The sequence below is a fragment of the Empidonax traillii genome, unplaced genomic scaffold (genome assembly GCF_003031625.1).
Source record: "Empidonax traillii isolate 1590-97213 ecotype Southwest subspecies unplaced genomic scaffold, ASM303162v1 scaffold586:size682069, whole genome shotgun sequence".
Classification (NCBI taxonomy): domain Eukaryota; kingdom Metazoa; phylum Chordata; class Aves; order Passeriformes; family Tyrannidae; genus Empidonax; species Empidonax traillii.
This window is the reverse complement of record NW_020955779.1, coordinates 493201-508268: the sequence shown is the minus strand read 5'-3', so window position 1 is coordinate 508268 and position 15068 is coordinate 493201. Positions and strand designations below refer to the sequence as shown.

The 15068-nt window shown below is 46.2% G+C and overlaps 1 protein-coding gene across 1 annotated transcript in view; it reads left to right on the top strand.

Annotated features, from left to right (window-relative positions):
- Positions 1–12633, top strand: part of FOSL2 (FOS like 2, AP-1 transcription factor subunit) — an 18103-nt gene extending 5470 nt beyond the window's left edge. Inside the window, exons 3-5 of the mRNA XM_027898250.1 lie at positions 1387–1641; positions 5310–5417; positions 6894–12633. Coding sequence (XP_027754051.1) covers positions 1387–1641; positions 5310–5417; positions 6894–7403 — 873 coding nt within the window. The 3' untranslated portion in view covers positions 7404–12633. The remainder of the gene's footprint in view (positions 1–1386; positions 1642–5309; positions 5418–6893) is intronic.
- The last annotated feature ends 2435 nt before the right edge of the window (positions 12634–15068 follow it).

The following is a 15068-nucleotide window of genomic DNA, read 5'->3' as shown; positions in this document are numbered from 1 at the left end:
CATCTTCTCTGTGTAATTCCCCCACCTGCTTAACTTGACTCACTCCTTCCTTCTCTCATCCTTTCTTGCTAGATGTTCAGCTGTCCAAAGCTGTCAGTATTCAGACTGGATCTCCTGCTCTCCAGGCGTTGGCAGCTGGCTAATGCTGGCCCAAAGTGCTGTAGCTATCAGAATGTGAAATACTATTTGCAGTAGCCTTGGTTTAACAAAGCACTTAAGGTGCTCAACTGGGCACACCCTGAAAAGGAAATCTGTGTTGAAGTGCTGTCCCTTATCTGGGACGCTTACCTGAGCTGAGGTCAGGCTGATGCAAGGGCTCTCGCTTCTCTGGGAAGCCAGTTTGTCGACCCAAGAACGCGTGTTTTTCACGGAATCATTTCAAGGCTTACAAATCAGTGGTGGTGATGGCTGCAGGTCCTACAAGCCCCGTCCCTTGCACACTGATTGCTGGAGCAAGGCATGTCTGTCTGTTAATCCCAGTCTAACCATTGAAAGCCTCCTGAAGGAGCTCAGCATAGACAAAAGCATTCTTTCTCCCCTTCTTCCCCCTCCGGGGACAGGCGATTGTTTTCCTTGCAATTTAGTGCCAGCATATTATCCAGATGGATTTACCTCTGTCTGAAACAAGGTGTACATGTATTTTGGAGGCGATCATTACCTGCTGCCTTGGTTTTACTGCTGCCTTGTTTTGTCTAGACAGTGCAGAGAGCTGCAGGGAACTTGTCCGATCTGAATCCTAAGACCTATTTTATAGGCTGCTATTAAAATACATATCCTCGCACGTAACCATCCTGGGGCCGGGTTTCTCGCCCTGTGTGTGTGGCAAGTGCAGAACCACTGCAGAAGAGGCAAGCTGCTGTTCTTGCCATACCAAACCCTCTGTGGACCAAGCCCACATTTCAGGGCAGTCCTGTGGCAGAAGAAGGGTTTGCCCTTCTTGGTAGGGGCATTTCAAAACTGAAGTTTCTCTTCCTTTTCTTTGGGCTCACTGAGAAATGTTTCTCTAGAAACTCCTGAATTCCCCTTTTGCTCCCCACCGGAAGGAGCGGTGGCACAGGCAGGAGGTGGCAGCGGTGGGGACCCTGCCTGGGAGGGGAGGCTGGGGAGGTTTGTGAGGGAAGAGAAAGGAGGCTGGGAGAGGGGCAAGGCTGCTCCAGAGGGAAAGTGCCTGAGCCCAGTGATTCCTCAGGGGGCTGTGGCAGGCAGGGGCAGCCTGGGATGCTGCAGAGGCACCAGCTGCTGGTGTTTTTGCTTCAGGTGCTGCTTTGATCCTCACTGGTGCCACTCCTGAGGGCCTAGCTGGTTTCGGAGTAACCACTTATGTTCTGCTTTCATTGACGGTTTCTTTTCTTCTCTGTCTCTCTTCTCCTCTGCCTCTCCTCCTAGAAATTTCGAGTAGATATGCCAGGATCAGGCAGTGCTTTTATCCCTACGATCAACGCCATCACAACCAGCCAAGACCTGCAGTGGATGGTCCAGCCCACCGTCATCACCTCCATGTCAAGCCCTTACTCTCGTTCGCACCCCTACAGCCACCCACTGCCCCCGCTGTCCTCGGTGGCCGGACACACAGCCCTTCAGCGCCCTGGTGTCATCAAAACCATCGGGACCACAGTGGGACGGAGACGAAGAGACGAGCAGGTAACCGCAGTGGGGAGAGCCCATTGAGAGTGCCTTTAAAACAGATGTACAGGGATTCCCCCTTGCCCCCTCTTGGGATTTCCCAGTCCCAGAAGGGAGCACTGAGGTCCATCCCCAGCACTGTACAGGTGCCGGGGTTTCTTAGGGTACCGTAGGGTGTAAGCTGGAGGCTGACTCTTAATGCTGCTTCCTCATTGTGTGGTGAGATTTACCCAATCTTCATCAAATGCTTCGCACCACTGGGCCACACTGTGGCTCGGTTTCAAAAGCAGGTGAAACTCTGAAGTCGAGCCCTGGGTTTCAATTTGAGTGTCTCTGCTGCTCTAGGCAGAAGGAAACCTCCAAGCAAGCAGAAGAGCTTTCATGTAGGTCCCTTTACAAATCTGACACCCGAATTACATCACCTAGGGTTTTCTGTCTGCTCTGTGGCAGCTAGCATTGCTCCAGTCTCAATTTGTATGATACCCCCAGTACCAGCCAGCATCATGCAGGGAGGAACAGCCTCTCTAGAGCACCTCAGCTCTAGTAGCGAGAGCCTTCTGAATATCTGGGGTCCAAATCCACATTCCCACTACAAACATGCAGTTGCTTGATCTCTTTGCAGCAGTGAGGTGGTGATCTTGTAAGAGATTTTTCTGCTCCAAACCTGGTGGCATTTTCATAACTGAAATGGGGTGGCTTGTACCCCTGCTGCCCTGTGCTCAGCCTCCTGATGAGATTATCAAGCTGGCACCCTGGATCTGCAGGGCAGTAGACTAGATACAGGCACCTCATCTTCTTCTGGAGATCCTTTCAAGCCCTGTTGATCTCTTCTTAGTTGATCTCTTTCTTAATAAGAAACAGCTTTCCCCAGGGCTGTCTGGTGAACAGCTATTCACACTGCTAGGCTGATTTCTTTTTTTAAAAAATATATATCTGAATAAACGAGATCTCCCCAAATTGTTCCCAAGCAGCAGTTGTGTGGGTTGCTGCCGAGCAGTGTAATGAGACGCGCTGCACACCCTCCATACAAGAGCACACACTATTGCGTGAGGGCTGTTTCTAATAAGTCTCACCAGCCCTACTTTTACTTCCACGTCATCTGTTTTGATTCACTGTCCGATTATTTTATGTGGAGTTGCTGTCTGGTTTAGACCTAGGAGGTTAAAGCCAGAGTTTAGCAGTACCTCTGTGCAGGGAGCTGGTATGGGTGCACTCAGGACCCCTTTTTGGGAGGAGGAATGGGGCAGCCGTGGCGGTTCGGGTACGTGCCAGCCCCTTCCATCAGCTGGAGCTACTTCCCAGTTTCCTGCGTGCAGGGCTGGTGTCCAAAGGCAAGGAAGGTCTCACGAGAACTGGAGGAATAATTAGCAACAACTAATTTGTTTGACAAATGCTGCCTCTGTGTTCACAAATTGGCCGTGAAGAGATCACCATATTCTCCGCTTTATTTGTTGTTCAGAGTTATTTGCTGAAGGATGCCTGCCAAGCAATTCCTGGCCTGTGGCTTGTTTGCAAGGCGTTCATTGTGGGTCATTCAAAGCCAAGTCCTTTTGATTAGACACGTGCTAAGGCAGTACCCGGGCACTTTACCGTGGCTCTTTGGCTCAGGTTTCCACTGTTGGTGCTTTGAACACCCCATCGGAGTGCCTTTTTGGAAAACATTGTGTAACACTTTATGAAAAGAGCCTGTTTTGATGAATGTTCCTGACAGTGAGTGCACGTATTGGGCTTGGACAAGCTATGGATAACACGTACAGCAGGGGCACAAAGAGTGCCAAATCCAACTGCTTTCAAACTAGTCCAGCAACCACTGATGGAATATTCCTTTTTAGACCTGGTAAAATATTAAGAACGTCTAGATTAGGGGTTTCAGCCCTGTCTATGAGATTTTTTTGTTTTAATTTTATTTTATTTTTACAAGGCAGAGCTTTCGAAACAGATAATTTTAAAATGACTGAAGGCCTTGGGAGGAGAAATTTTGCTCCCAGTATATTTCAATGAGATCTACGCTTCTAAAGCGTGGAAGGGCTCTTGAAAACTGTGCACAGAGGCCCCAAGTCAGCATAGCTTCTGTGTGCATACTTAGTGCTTCGCAACACTGTAGATACTTGTGTACAAATACATTTTTACCGTGAACACATCTGGGCTGGAAAGGGAGTGGGCAGAGCTGTAGAGGGGAGAGTGCAGGGGTGCCTGCAGGGGCTCCTTACTGGGGGAAATATGCTGCCCAGCAGAATGGAGGTACTCTTCACCCTAAAATGGAGCACTGTGATCTGCTGACGGAAAAGTTTTTGGGCCTAAATCCTGTGTCTTGCAGTCCTAGAAGTGCTTGTGTTGCTCAGTGAGCATCCAGGGGCTCGCATTACATGCAGGTGAAATCACAGGCACAGATCAGATCCTGAAAAAAAGCAGAAATGAGCAAGCTGAATGCCCAGAGGCTGAAGTAAATTCACTGAAACTCCAAACATCAAAATTAAGGAGACAGAGGAAGCCAAAACAAACCAGAACGAGGTTAGGTTAGAGTAAAACTAACAATGAAAAGAAAAGATAGTAAAAGGGTGGATGTCTCATTTGCAACACTGAGAGTCCATGAAGATGTTAAAACCGAAAGCTTCTGTGAAAGGGTGGTTCTTTCCATTCTCTGCTGGCACTGTGTGAGACCTGACACGTGCTTTGCAGGGTGCTGAGGTTTCACTTTGATTTGTAGTCGCCAGCCCAGAGTCCCTGTAGCACACACCAGCTCGGTGAGGCTGAAGTCCAGGGCACGAGGTGGATCCCCAGGGGAGGAGGATGCCCAGCTGAGCGTGTGCCCTGAATCCCCGTGGTGGTCTGTTTGCAGTGGCTCCCACGTGCCGTGTGCCACAGCGGAGAGCTGGGCCGTGCTCACCCTGTCCACGTGCCGCTCTACCGGCTCCCTGGCCTCGGCAGCAGCACAAACCTTTCTGCTGCTGCTGGGATTTGTCAAACCTCGTCCGAAACCCCAGAAGCTAGGCATAACTTGACCAGGTCTTGTGGGCTCCTGCTCGCTTCCGCTGGTTTCGCAAGAGTGTAGCTGGATGGATTCCTATGGAATTGCTCCTGATTTACATCAGTGAGGATGTCAGCTGGCCTCAGGAAGCCCTTGATATCACTGGAGCCTTGCCTGCTGATGCAAGAAGCAGTATGTTATCTAGCTGAGTGCTCAAAAATTTGAGGTCAGATTTTTGGGTGGTATAAATCATTGTTGCTTCACGGACTCCATGGGAGCTCTGCTGTTTTCCCTGTGTCCCCCTCTATCCCATCCCCGACCTTTAAGCGAGCAACTATTATTGTGTGGGAAACGGCAGATATTTTCTTTCAAGAAAGAGGCACTTACAACATCATGCTCTGGTTTTGCTTAACGTACCACCCAAGTTGTGAAACAATCAGAGCATCTTTTATCTGTTTGGCCTTGGTGCAGATTCACTGTCCTCTTACACAATCTTCTCCCTGCACCCTGCTCCATCTTCTCCTCACCCTTCTGCTAAGACCTGGTGCAGGCAGAGATACTGTGTGCTTTCATCTTCTGCTGACACCAGTGAAGAGGGGAGTGCTCAGCATCCCGCTGGATCAGGCCTTTTTCCTTTGTGTTGCGGTTAAATCCTCACAAACTTAAAGGAATGCCTTCATCAGATCTGATTGTGGATTTTCTTGGCACTTGCCCACAGCTGTCGCCTGAGGAAGAAGAGAAGCGAAGGATCCGGAGAGAGAGGAACAAATTGGCAGCTGCTAAGTGTCGTAACAGGCGCCGAGAGCTAACAGAGAAACTCCAGGCGGTACGTGCTCTGCATACGTTTCTCCTTCCTTGTCTCCTGCCCTTCGGACCAGTTCGAAGGGCATTGTTCTTCCTCCACTAGCATGTTCGAGGAAGATGCTTCAAAAGACACTCTGCCTTCCCCTTCCAAGGCTGCCCAGTAGCTTTGCTCCTACATCAACAGTGGTTGGAGGATGAGGAGGACTTGGGCCTGGAGCTCAGGACCCTAAATTCTCCTTGCTGAGTATCCAGAATGTCCTAGGAGCTCTCTTCTCTTCTGGCTTCCCAACTAGCATGAGTCTTCTTGACTCTGGTCTCCTTCCGTAAGTGAAAATAAAGGTGCTGTGTGCTTCAAAGGCAGGCTGTAAGGACAAAAGCACTGAAGAGGAAGGATCATCTGACAGCAGTAGAAAACAAGGCAGATGTTATGTGTACCTGTCAAAGCTACAGCCTTTCTTTGTGCATGGGGTGGGGGTAACTGCCTTCCTTCAAAAAGGAAGCACTGCAGAGACGTGTGCCCTGGTGCCACAGGGGTAATAATTAGCTAAGATAGAGAAGGTAGGGCTGAGCGTAGGAACCGAGGGGTGGGTAAGGGACTGGTTGAAGAGGCAGCAGGGATGGGTTGTGTTGAAAGAGGCTGAAGGGAAAGCTCCAGTGCTTCTGCTCAAGGACCAGCCTGGGGCTGGTTTTATCCAGTGATCTTGTTAACAAGCACAGCAGCAGCAGTGAAAGCACACCAGTGAAATGTGCTTCTGACTAGAATTCAGGAGGTGTTCTCAGTGTAAGGGAGGCAAGACATCCTACATAAATGTCATGACTAAAGTAATAGAAGTGAGAGGAGTGCAAAGTGGGAAGTCGTATCCTGAAGGACTGAGGGTGAGTTCTTTGTGAAATTATGAGTTCCTCATATGGGAAGGGACTAATTGCTCACAGATTGAATATGAGCCGTCAGTGTTATGTGACCATGGGAAAGGTAAATGTGTTAATCGTAGGATGCGTCAAGGGATGTGTTAGTCCTTTGGGCAAGAGTCAGGCAAGTGTCAGACCTAATCTGGAATACGCACTACAGAAAGAAAATGGAAACAGTTTAGAGATTGCTATACACTAACTCTTGTCTAAGTGAAAAGAATATGACTAGCCTAACAAAAAAACAGTGAGAGGAGATCTGGGTCCTCTCTGCTAAGGTGTCTGTCAGGCAGAGAGCAAGGGAGAAGACTGAAGTCACGGGTCAAGACAGAGTGGCAGAAGCTGGCCATCATAAAACTAGGGTGAGTTCATGAGAAGATTATTTATAACCCTTAGATTGGTTAAGTTTGGAAATAGCCCACTAGTAGATGCATGAAACACAAGATGCTCAATTGGCAATGACCTGGTGCCTGCTCAGCTCGTGAAGAGTCTGGGGTGTATCTGTCTCTGCCAGATGGGACCTGGACTTGATGGCCAGGTGAGGAGTAGTTTCAGAGCCCTTGGTATTTATTTATTCCCTTTTTGTCTGCAGGAAACTGAAGTGTTGGAGGAGGAGAAGTCAGTGCTGCAAAAGGAGATTGCTGAGCTCCAGAAGGAGAAGGAGAAGCTGGAGTTTATGCTGGTGGCTCACAGCCCTGTGTGCAAAATCAGCCCCGAGGAACGTCGGAGCCCACCGTCGAGCAGCCTCCAGAGCGTTCGGACTGGAACAAGTGGAGCAGTGGTGGTGAAGCAGGAGCCTGTGGAAGAAGAGATCCCATCTTCCTCTTTGGTCCTTGACAAAGCCCAGAGGTCTGTCATTAAGCCCATCAGCATTGCTGGAGGCTTTTATGGGGAGGAGGCACTCAACACTCCCATCGTGGTGACCTCAACACCAGCCATCACTCCTGGCTCCTCCAACTTGGTGTTCACCTACCCCAACGTGTTAGATCAGGAGTCTCCTCTCTCCCCTTCTGAGTCCTGCTCCAAAGCTCACCGGAGGAGCAGCAGCAGTGGGGACCAGTCCTCGGATTCCTTGAACTCTCCCACCTTGCTGGCGTTGTAATCCCCCCGCAGTCCCCCATTTTGCCAGTGTGTTACATCCACCCACAGCACCATGGGGGGAGCCCCTCTCCGTGGGATTAGAGACAGGCACAGGATCGTTCAAGCACAAGGGCAGCAAGAACAAAGATGGGGAAGTGCTACAGCTCCAGGAAAGAGAGTGAGGACCAACACCAGCTCCCTGGAGGCAGGCAACGGCAAGGGTGGGACTGACACGCCAGGACTGTTTGGAGAGGGTGCTGTCCCCTCTGTAAGGACTGCCTATGAAAACCTCTTTGTGGCCATAGTGGACTTGGGGAGCACTCCTGGCTGGGACTGAAGGCGAGCTGCAGACAGTTGCTAGTCATCCCTTTCCTTTTTGGATTGATCTGATCAGTTGTGCTCTGTGCCTAAATCATTCTGGTTAGTTGATCTTGCAGCTTCTCTCTTGCCCTCTCTCTCTCTGCGCTTATCATTTCCAATGTTGTCGATCCCATTACATTTCATCCGGTTGCTCTGAACTCTAAAGGCTTGTTAGGACCTTTCCTCTTGGGAGCGGCTGCGAGAAACATGTAGGTTGCCCAGACAGGAGGGGGACAGCTGGGAGGACCAGGAGGGAGGGGGACCAAGAGGAGCCCAAGAGCTCAGCAGCAAGGGCAGAGCTTGTAATCTCTAGCCTGGGGCACAGAGGTAGCAGGAGGTTCATATGGAAGCCTTTCTCTTTTAAAATGTAGATATATTTATCCCCTTGGGCTCCTCAAAAAAAAAACAAGTTAGCATCTCAGGGCCAAAGTAGCCTCAAAAGCTGCTGGTCTGGCACTTTCCAGTGTCTTTGGCAGGGTTTTACCCTGGTTTGCTGGATATCATGTCTGCTGCTTGTTGTTTACTTTTCTTAGGCTACCGAGTGTCTAGGGAGTATTGCATCTTCCTTCCCATCAGAGCTCCTGACTCAGAGGCTGATCTCTTTCTGTGTAGTAAATTCTCCCCTCCCCTTGGGCATATTTGCAGAACATGCTAACGAAAAGGAGGTGGCACCAGATGTCTATAAATCTACGATGGAGACAGGCAGCAGCTAAGGGGGTGAAACTAGCTGATTGTATCCTTGCTGACTTTTGTCCCTGTTGGGAAACAAAGCAGCATGCATCCACCAGCTCTTACTGGTGGGTGCTGTTTGCTCAGAGATTCCCAATTCTGAGATTAAGGGGAGGGTAGGGGTCCAACCTCCAGCACAGCACAGGCCACATGGCACTCCTGACCAGGCAGGAATGGCATGTTTGAAGTCTTGACTTCTTTGAACTAGAGGAGAGCTATATTAGCCATAAACTCTGGCAAATGATACATTGACAGCAGAGGAAAATTGATTAGCATTATTTGCACCTCGGTCTTTGGCCTTTTTTGTGTTTTTTTTCCATTGTAATTGATAGGGGTTTTTTGGTCTTGATTGGCCTGAAGACGAAAAACCAAACCAGAGGGCTCTTCCCCTAGCCCTGGGTCCTTGTCTTCTCCAGCCTGTGGGCTTGGCTGCTACTACTAAGTGCTCACAGAGGGCCCAAGCTCTCCAGTGCTGATGTTCACTACTGAGAACAGTAATGTGTGTAACCTTTTCCTACCTGGAGCCAAGCTCCATCCCTATTGATGTCAAGGCACTGACAAACTGTGACCCTGTGCACACTAGGATTGCCCAGCTTGCCAGCTAAGCCACTTAGGGGATGGCTCTTTGGTCCTGCCTATTGAAGCTGTGGTGGCAGCTATTTATTTTGGTGTGATATTTTCTTGTTCTTTTATATACTTTTTTCTTTTCTTTTTCTTTTTTTTTTTTTTTTAAGTCAACTGAAACCAGAGTATTTCTTGGTCAGGCTGGACCTGGAGAAATGCAATATACAGTTTTAGAGCCAGTCCTATGAGATGCAAAACTGCTGCAGTTGCCACCAACTCCACTGGAAATTAATAGGGTTCAGTCTTGTGGAACCAGATTTCTACTCAGAGCTGGCTTCCCGCAAACCCTGGCCACTGCCCATTCCTTGAGTCATTTCAAAGGGACACTACTTTTGGCTCTAAAGATAGACTTTGCTTTTTTATTAATACTATTATTTTTAAACCCAAGTATTTACCAAACCTGCCAGAAATAAATACATGAGTGATATTTTTGCTTCATAAAGCTGATTGGGATTCTTTTCTTTATTGCTTAAACACTTCCATCCTTATAACGGTGCTAGAGGTTTCAAACTGAGCTTACACAACAGGTAAAATTGGTAAAGGAGTTCTACTGTCCTTAAATGTACATCCGAACTTCCTTTTTAGTAAAGTAGACCTTAAATTTCCCATAGTTAGCACAGAGGATCCTCTTTTTCCTCGGGTTTTATGTAGATGATATCACTTTAGGTGAAACTACTGCTTCTCTGTCTCCATTTTCCCAAATGCTTGTTTGGGCCGGTCTAGGCTGAGAATTTAAAGCTGTTCAATAAAATATCTCTGCATGTCATTTCCACCCATTTCTTAGCAGAATGCAGCACCGACAAGTGGTGAATCCTAAAGTGATACAGCTACTTTTGAGGCTAGCTGACCAGTATTTCTGTCTCCTGGGACATCAGGAACATCTATCCCTCCTAGGGTTTTCAGGAAGTCAGGTGCCTCCTCAGGTGGAATAACTGGTGGAATAACAAAAACTTACCTTTGCTTTTGGTCGCTGAATTCATTGCCAAAAGGAGCTGCAGCTGGTCCTTGCCCGCTGCCTCTTGCCTCGTCATTGACCTTCTCAGAGACAGGATGGGATGATCCCCTTTCCTGCCCTGTGATACTGATGGGAGCTATGTGAAACTGCTTAAAAAGAGGATTATTTTCTACTGTTTGGAAAAAGCCCCAAACACTTTGTGCCTGCCCATTTTGTCCCTCAAATCTTTCAGAGGATGTCTGTGATGGGATCGTTGGTTTCTGGAATTTTGTATTTTGTGGATCAGCCTTACTTTTGTTTGTTTTCTGGCAGCCAGGTACAACTTGAGCTCTGCTGCTGTTTTGGTCTGGCCCTGCATTCTTTTTTTCTTGTGTTCTCTTTGGGAATTGATTGTCTTCCCTGTCCCCAAAATCCCCTGCCGATTCCTAAATTTAGTGTCTCCATGTTCTGCATGTTATCAGAGTGTGGGAGCTGTTAATAACTAGTGCTGACCAAAAGTTGTTGAAGTCAATAGAAAAGGACCCAGGGAATTTCAGCTGGTATTGGGTAAACCCCCGTAGTGATTGGCTTAACAAAGCCTCTCATAACGTCGTAAATTAATCAGTGCCAAACTGGGAGGAGCAGTAGCAACTGGACTGAAGGAAACATTCAGCTTACAGTTGATGTTTGCCATTCCAGTTTTGCCCTCATTCCTCCTTCCCCCCTCCCAGTTGTGGCATTGCCTTCATATATTCCTTTCTCGTAGGTGTGGAGACTGGGTAAGTCTCAAACTACTTGTGGTGTGATGATGGGATTTGGGACCAACATGCTGGGGACAGTAGCTCTCTGTTGCATTTTTTATAATTATTATTTAAATTATCTGTTTAGTTCATCTGAACCTTTAATTTTGCTGCTTACTGTATGTAGGATCCACCTGGCCTTCATCCTAAATGAAAAGAAAAAACAAAATGAAAACAAACCTAAGACACCTCCCTTCTCCCTGGTCTCTTACTATTTATTGGCAGGCAGCCGTCTTGTGCCTGCTCCAGCAGATCTGCCCGCCACTAATTTAACATCCTCCCAACTCACATTCTTGGTGTTTGGTTGTTGCCTTTTTCTTTTTTTTTCCTTTTTGGTGTTGCTTTTTTTTTTTTTTCATTCTAAAACAGACTTCTGAAATGTAAGAAATCTTACTGTTATGACACAAGTTCATTTTCATTAGGAAGGCCAAGTTGAACATTTTAAGAGGTGGGGGGAACAATCTAAATTTTATTTCTTATTTATTTATCATGTTTACATCTTTTTTTTTTTTTTCTGTTTAAGACTTGGATATAATAAAGAAAGCATTAAAAATACTCCAATCTTCTTTTTTTAGGCTAATAATATTTTTTTTTGATTCCTTAAATAAAAGATTCTGGGTTTTGTTGTTGTCTGTATAAAATGTAAAAAGAGATATGTTTCTAAAGATGCATTATCATTCCTCTGTGAACAGTAGGTGGAGTTCAGGACAAATCTCAGAATACAAGATAATAATAAAATCCCATCCTGTTTTACTTAATTGTTCCCCTCCTATCCTGTATGATTAAAGGGTTATTCCACTTTCTTGTTTGTGGTTACTTGATGTTAAAACCATATTAAAATGTGTAGAAAATAGGTATCCAATTGTTTTTGCTCAGTGAGAGGATAAACTGTTGTATATATCTTGATATACTGTGTAGTTCAAAAGTAACATCAATAAGGGATAGTGCATCTTTATTAGAGCGATGTTACTCGTGTCACTAAAGTCTGCTTTAAGATCCTCAGATACAAAAAGGGCCTGATTCTGATCCCACTCTCCTGGGGCCAAATTGAAAGCATCAGCAGCATTTTGCTGCTGTGAAGCGGGAGTCAGAGGTGGAATTAAGCCTCAGTGATTAATAGGCGACCATGAGGATTACTGAAGGTTTGGGGGCACCATTATCTTTTTTTTTTTTTTCCTCAAAAGTTTTAGATCATGGTTTTTCTTTTTTACTGTTTGTCTGCAATGAAATAATTTCTGCCAAGGAGGTTCTTAAAGATGACTGCTGAAGTGGGACCTTATTTTGCTCCTGGTGATCTTGATATAGTTCTTTCATTCCTGAAGAATCTCAGCTCTGAGGCATTCTCTCTGGTGTTCTCTCTTTTCTGTTCATGTTATTTTACTGAATTACAGGCCTACACTATTTGCACTAAAACAAAAAGCTTGTTAGAGAAAGCTTGCTGCTATGAAAGAAAGAACATATTACAATGGTTTTGCTTTTACAATTTTAACTGAATAGCATTTTGTAGAATAAAATCAATTTAGACTGAAAAGAAAAAAAGACTTTTCTTTTTTCCTCTGCACCTTCTTTCCCCCATACTTCTTTCTTTTCATCCAGTTCCTCGGTTGGTATGATATTCCCCTCTTCTCTTTTGGTGCTCAGTTGTAATGATTGGCTATATTGTTGACTATGCTGCTGAGAGTTATGACACTTGTAAATCTCGTTTTAATGACATTGTGGACACTTTTTTTGTATAGCAAGAGCTAACTGGAGTTCTTTTCTCTGTTAATTGAAGTCATTAAAAAGCTCCCTTTGCCGTGAAAAATGAAAAGCTCGCATGTTCCTTCAATATGAACAAATGGGTACAGCATTGCCAGGTGCCCAGTTGTAGCACATTTCAGGGCTTCTTTCATAAAAGCAGCTGCAATCCAGACAGCTGTTAGCTGCAAGAATGGTAAATGGGGCAGAGGCTAGCAGAGCAGCCCACCTGGACTAAAAGGCAAATAAAGCGCTAATCCTTTCATCTTGGTTTCAAAAAGGAAAGGGATAGAGGTAGAAAATTCGTGCTGAGATGGCTTTTTTTTTTTTTTTTTTTTTTTAATCCATCTCCTCAGCCAGAAGAACTCAAAAGCTGCTCTGAAAATGTGGGATGGAGAGCAGGGTTGCTTTGCTGTCAGTAAGGAGGAGGTTAAGATGGAATTCCCTTGCTCACCTGGGGAAAGCTCCAGCCTCTGGAGTGGAAGGAACTCACATACATCAGGTTGGGAGTGGAGGATGTCATATTCAAATTAAAAAAGAAACAGTGGTGGGGAGGAGATAGGTGAGTCATGGCTAGGCAAGCTGGCACCAGACCAAACTGCTCCTTACTCATGGACTTCCTTAGGAGTAATGTCTGCTCTGGTTTCCTGTTGGTCCCTTTCCCTCTTCTTTTTTTTCCTTTTTTTTCTCTTTTTTTTTTTCTCCTTTCTTTTTTACTTTTTTTTTTTTTTTTTTTTTTTTTTTTTTTTTTTTTTTTTTTTTTTTTTTTTTTTTTTTTTTTTTAATCCCTGTGTTCTCACAACTCCATGGGGAAGGAGATGAGAGACATTGGAGTAAGTTATATGGCTGGAGTATGAAACTATTTGTGAAGTCATGGGGAATACTGAAGGTATCAGTCACCAGAACTGGGAACACATGCACATGCCTGTGTGAAATGAGCTCAGCTGCCAGGAATCCGTATTGTAGGAAAGTTGACACCAAGTCAACATAGGAGGTTCTGGGCTGTAGAGCTGGAGCCAGACTCAGGGTTCCCCGAAGGGTCAAGGATGACAGAGGAGGTGAGGGAGAGCCTATGGGAGGCTTCTGCTAAATGCATTCGCCTTGAAATGGCTAAAGGAAAAAGCAGTTATTCTGGGGGGCATGGCAACTACAAGCAAATGTGCCAAAGGACACAGGAGCATCATCTCTTCATATCTATCTCCACTGGGCCTCGGGCATGGAGGAGTCCCCCATCTGATCTCCTGCACACAAGTCTTCTCTAAGGGGAGTGCCTCCAGGATTTCCTGCTTCTAGAAGGGCTTTCCCATTACACTGGTGCACAGAGGCATCCAGCCTTGATTTTTGTCAAACCAGCTCCTTTGGCAACGTATACCTCCTCCACCCCCTCCCAAAAAAAGGCTAACAGGAGGATATGTTCTTGCTTGCCTCCTGCCAACCTGAAGTGCTCCTCTAAGCTCCTGTTTGCTGACAGCGCCCTTCGGAAAGGCTTAGTGTTGCTTGTCTGCAAATGCTGGTGGAGAGGCTGGGCCTCCCACTTGATTTTCTCCCAGCACTGTCTGGTTGCAACTGCCTTTTATCATCATTAGCTCCCAGACCCTGGAATGTCCACGGCAGTTACTGTAACTTGGTTTTGAAGGATAATATTGCACAGCAGAGCAAACTGTTTTCTACCATTCTTGTAGATGTGGGAGGTCAAATTCTACCACATTGACATGGAAATTATGTTTTTCCCAACATCCTCATCTTGTTTTAGATAACTTCACAGAGGGAATTTCCCCTCCTTCTGAAACAGGCTTACCTTCCCTCCACCCTACAATGCCTTGACCTTGTGATGTGAGTGAGGGATCTATCTGTGTGTTACCACAGAGCATGCCGAATCCTGTTGAAAGAGAGATCTCCCATTCCTTTTGCAAGAAAGGTTGTGAGGGTCATCTGCACCAAGACCTCTTCCATCAGGATCAGAATACATCCCAATGATGTTTTTAGTGTGTACAAGAATTAAGAGAGCTCCCCATTCTTTTTTGTTTGTCCCCTTCCTAGGATGTGAGACTGATCTCTGGACTTTCCTCATGGTCACATTTCTTGGTGATTGAAGAACTGGCTACTCTCTCCAGGCAGCATGTGTGGCTAGCCTGGTCTTTTTACATGGAGGGGAGACCCAACTTGGGACAGAAAAAGCAAGAAAAAGCCCAGAGGAGTATGAAATATATCATGCTAGAGAAGTGAAGTTATCCAATGAAGGCTTTTGGTGTTTGGGTTTTTTTTTCACTTTTTAAATTTGGTCTAGAACCTGCAGGAACACTGTAGAAATTCTGCAGCCAATGGAAAGAATAAGCATGTGTTAAACCTGAAGAAAGCTTAATGGCAAGCAGAGCTGGAGTGGGAGTGTGGGGGAAAAGAGAGCATCCAGAATGCTGGTTCAAAGTGATGTTTCCACTGTCATGTGGGAAGGATGTGACAGAGAATAACAGTGACATGGTTATTGCATCAGATACTCCAAAGT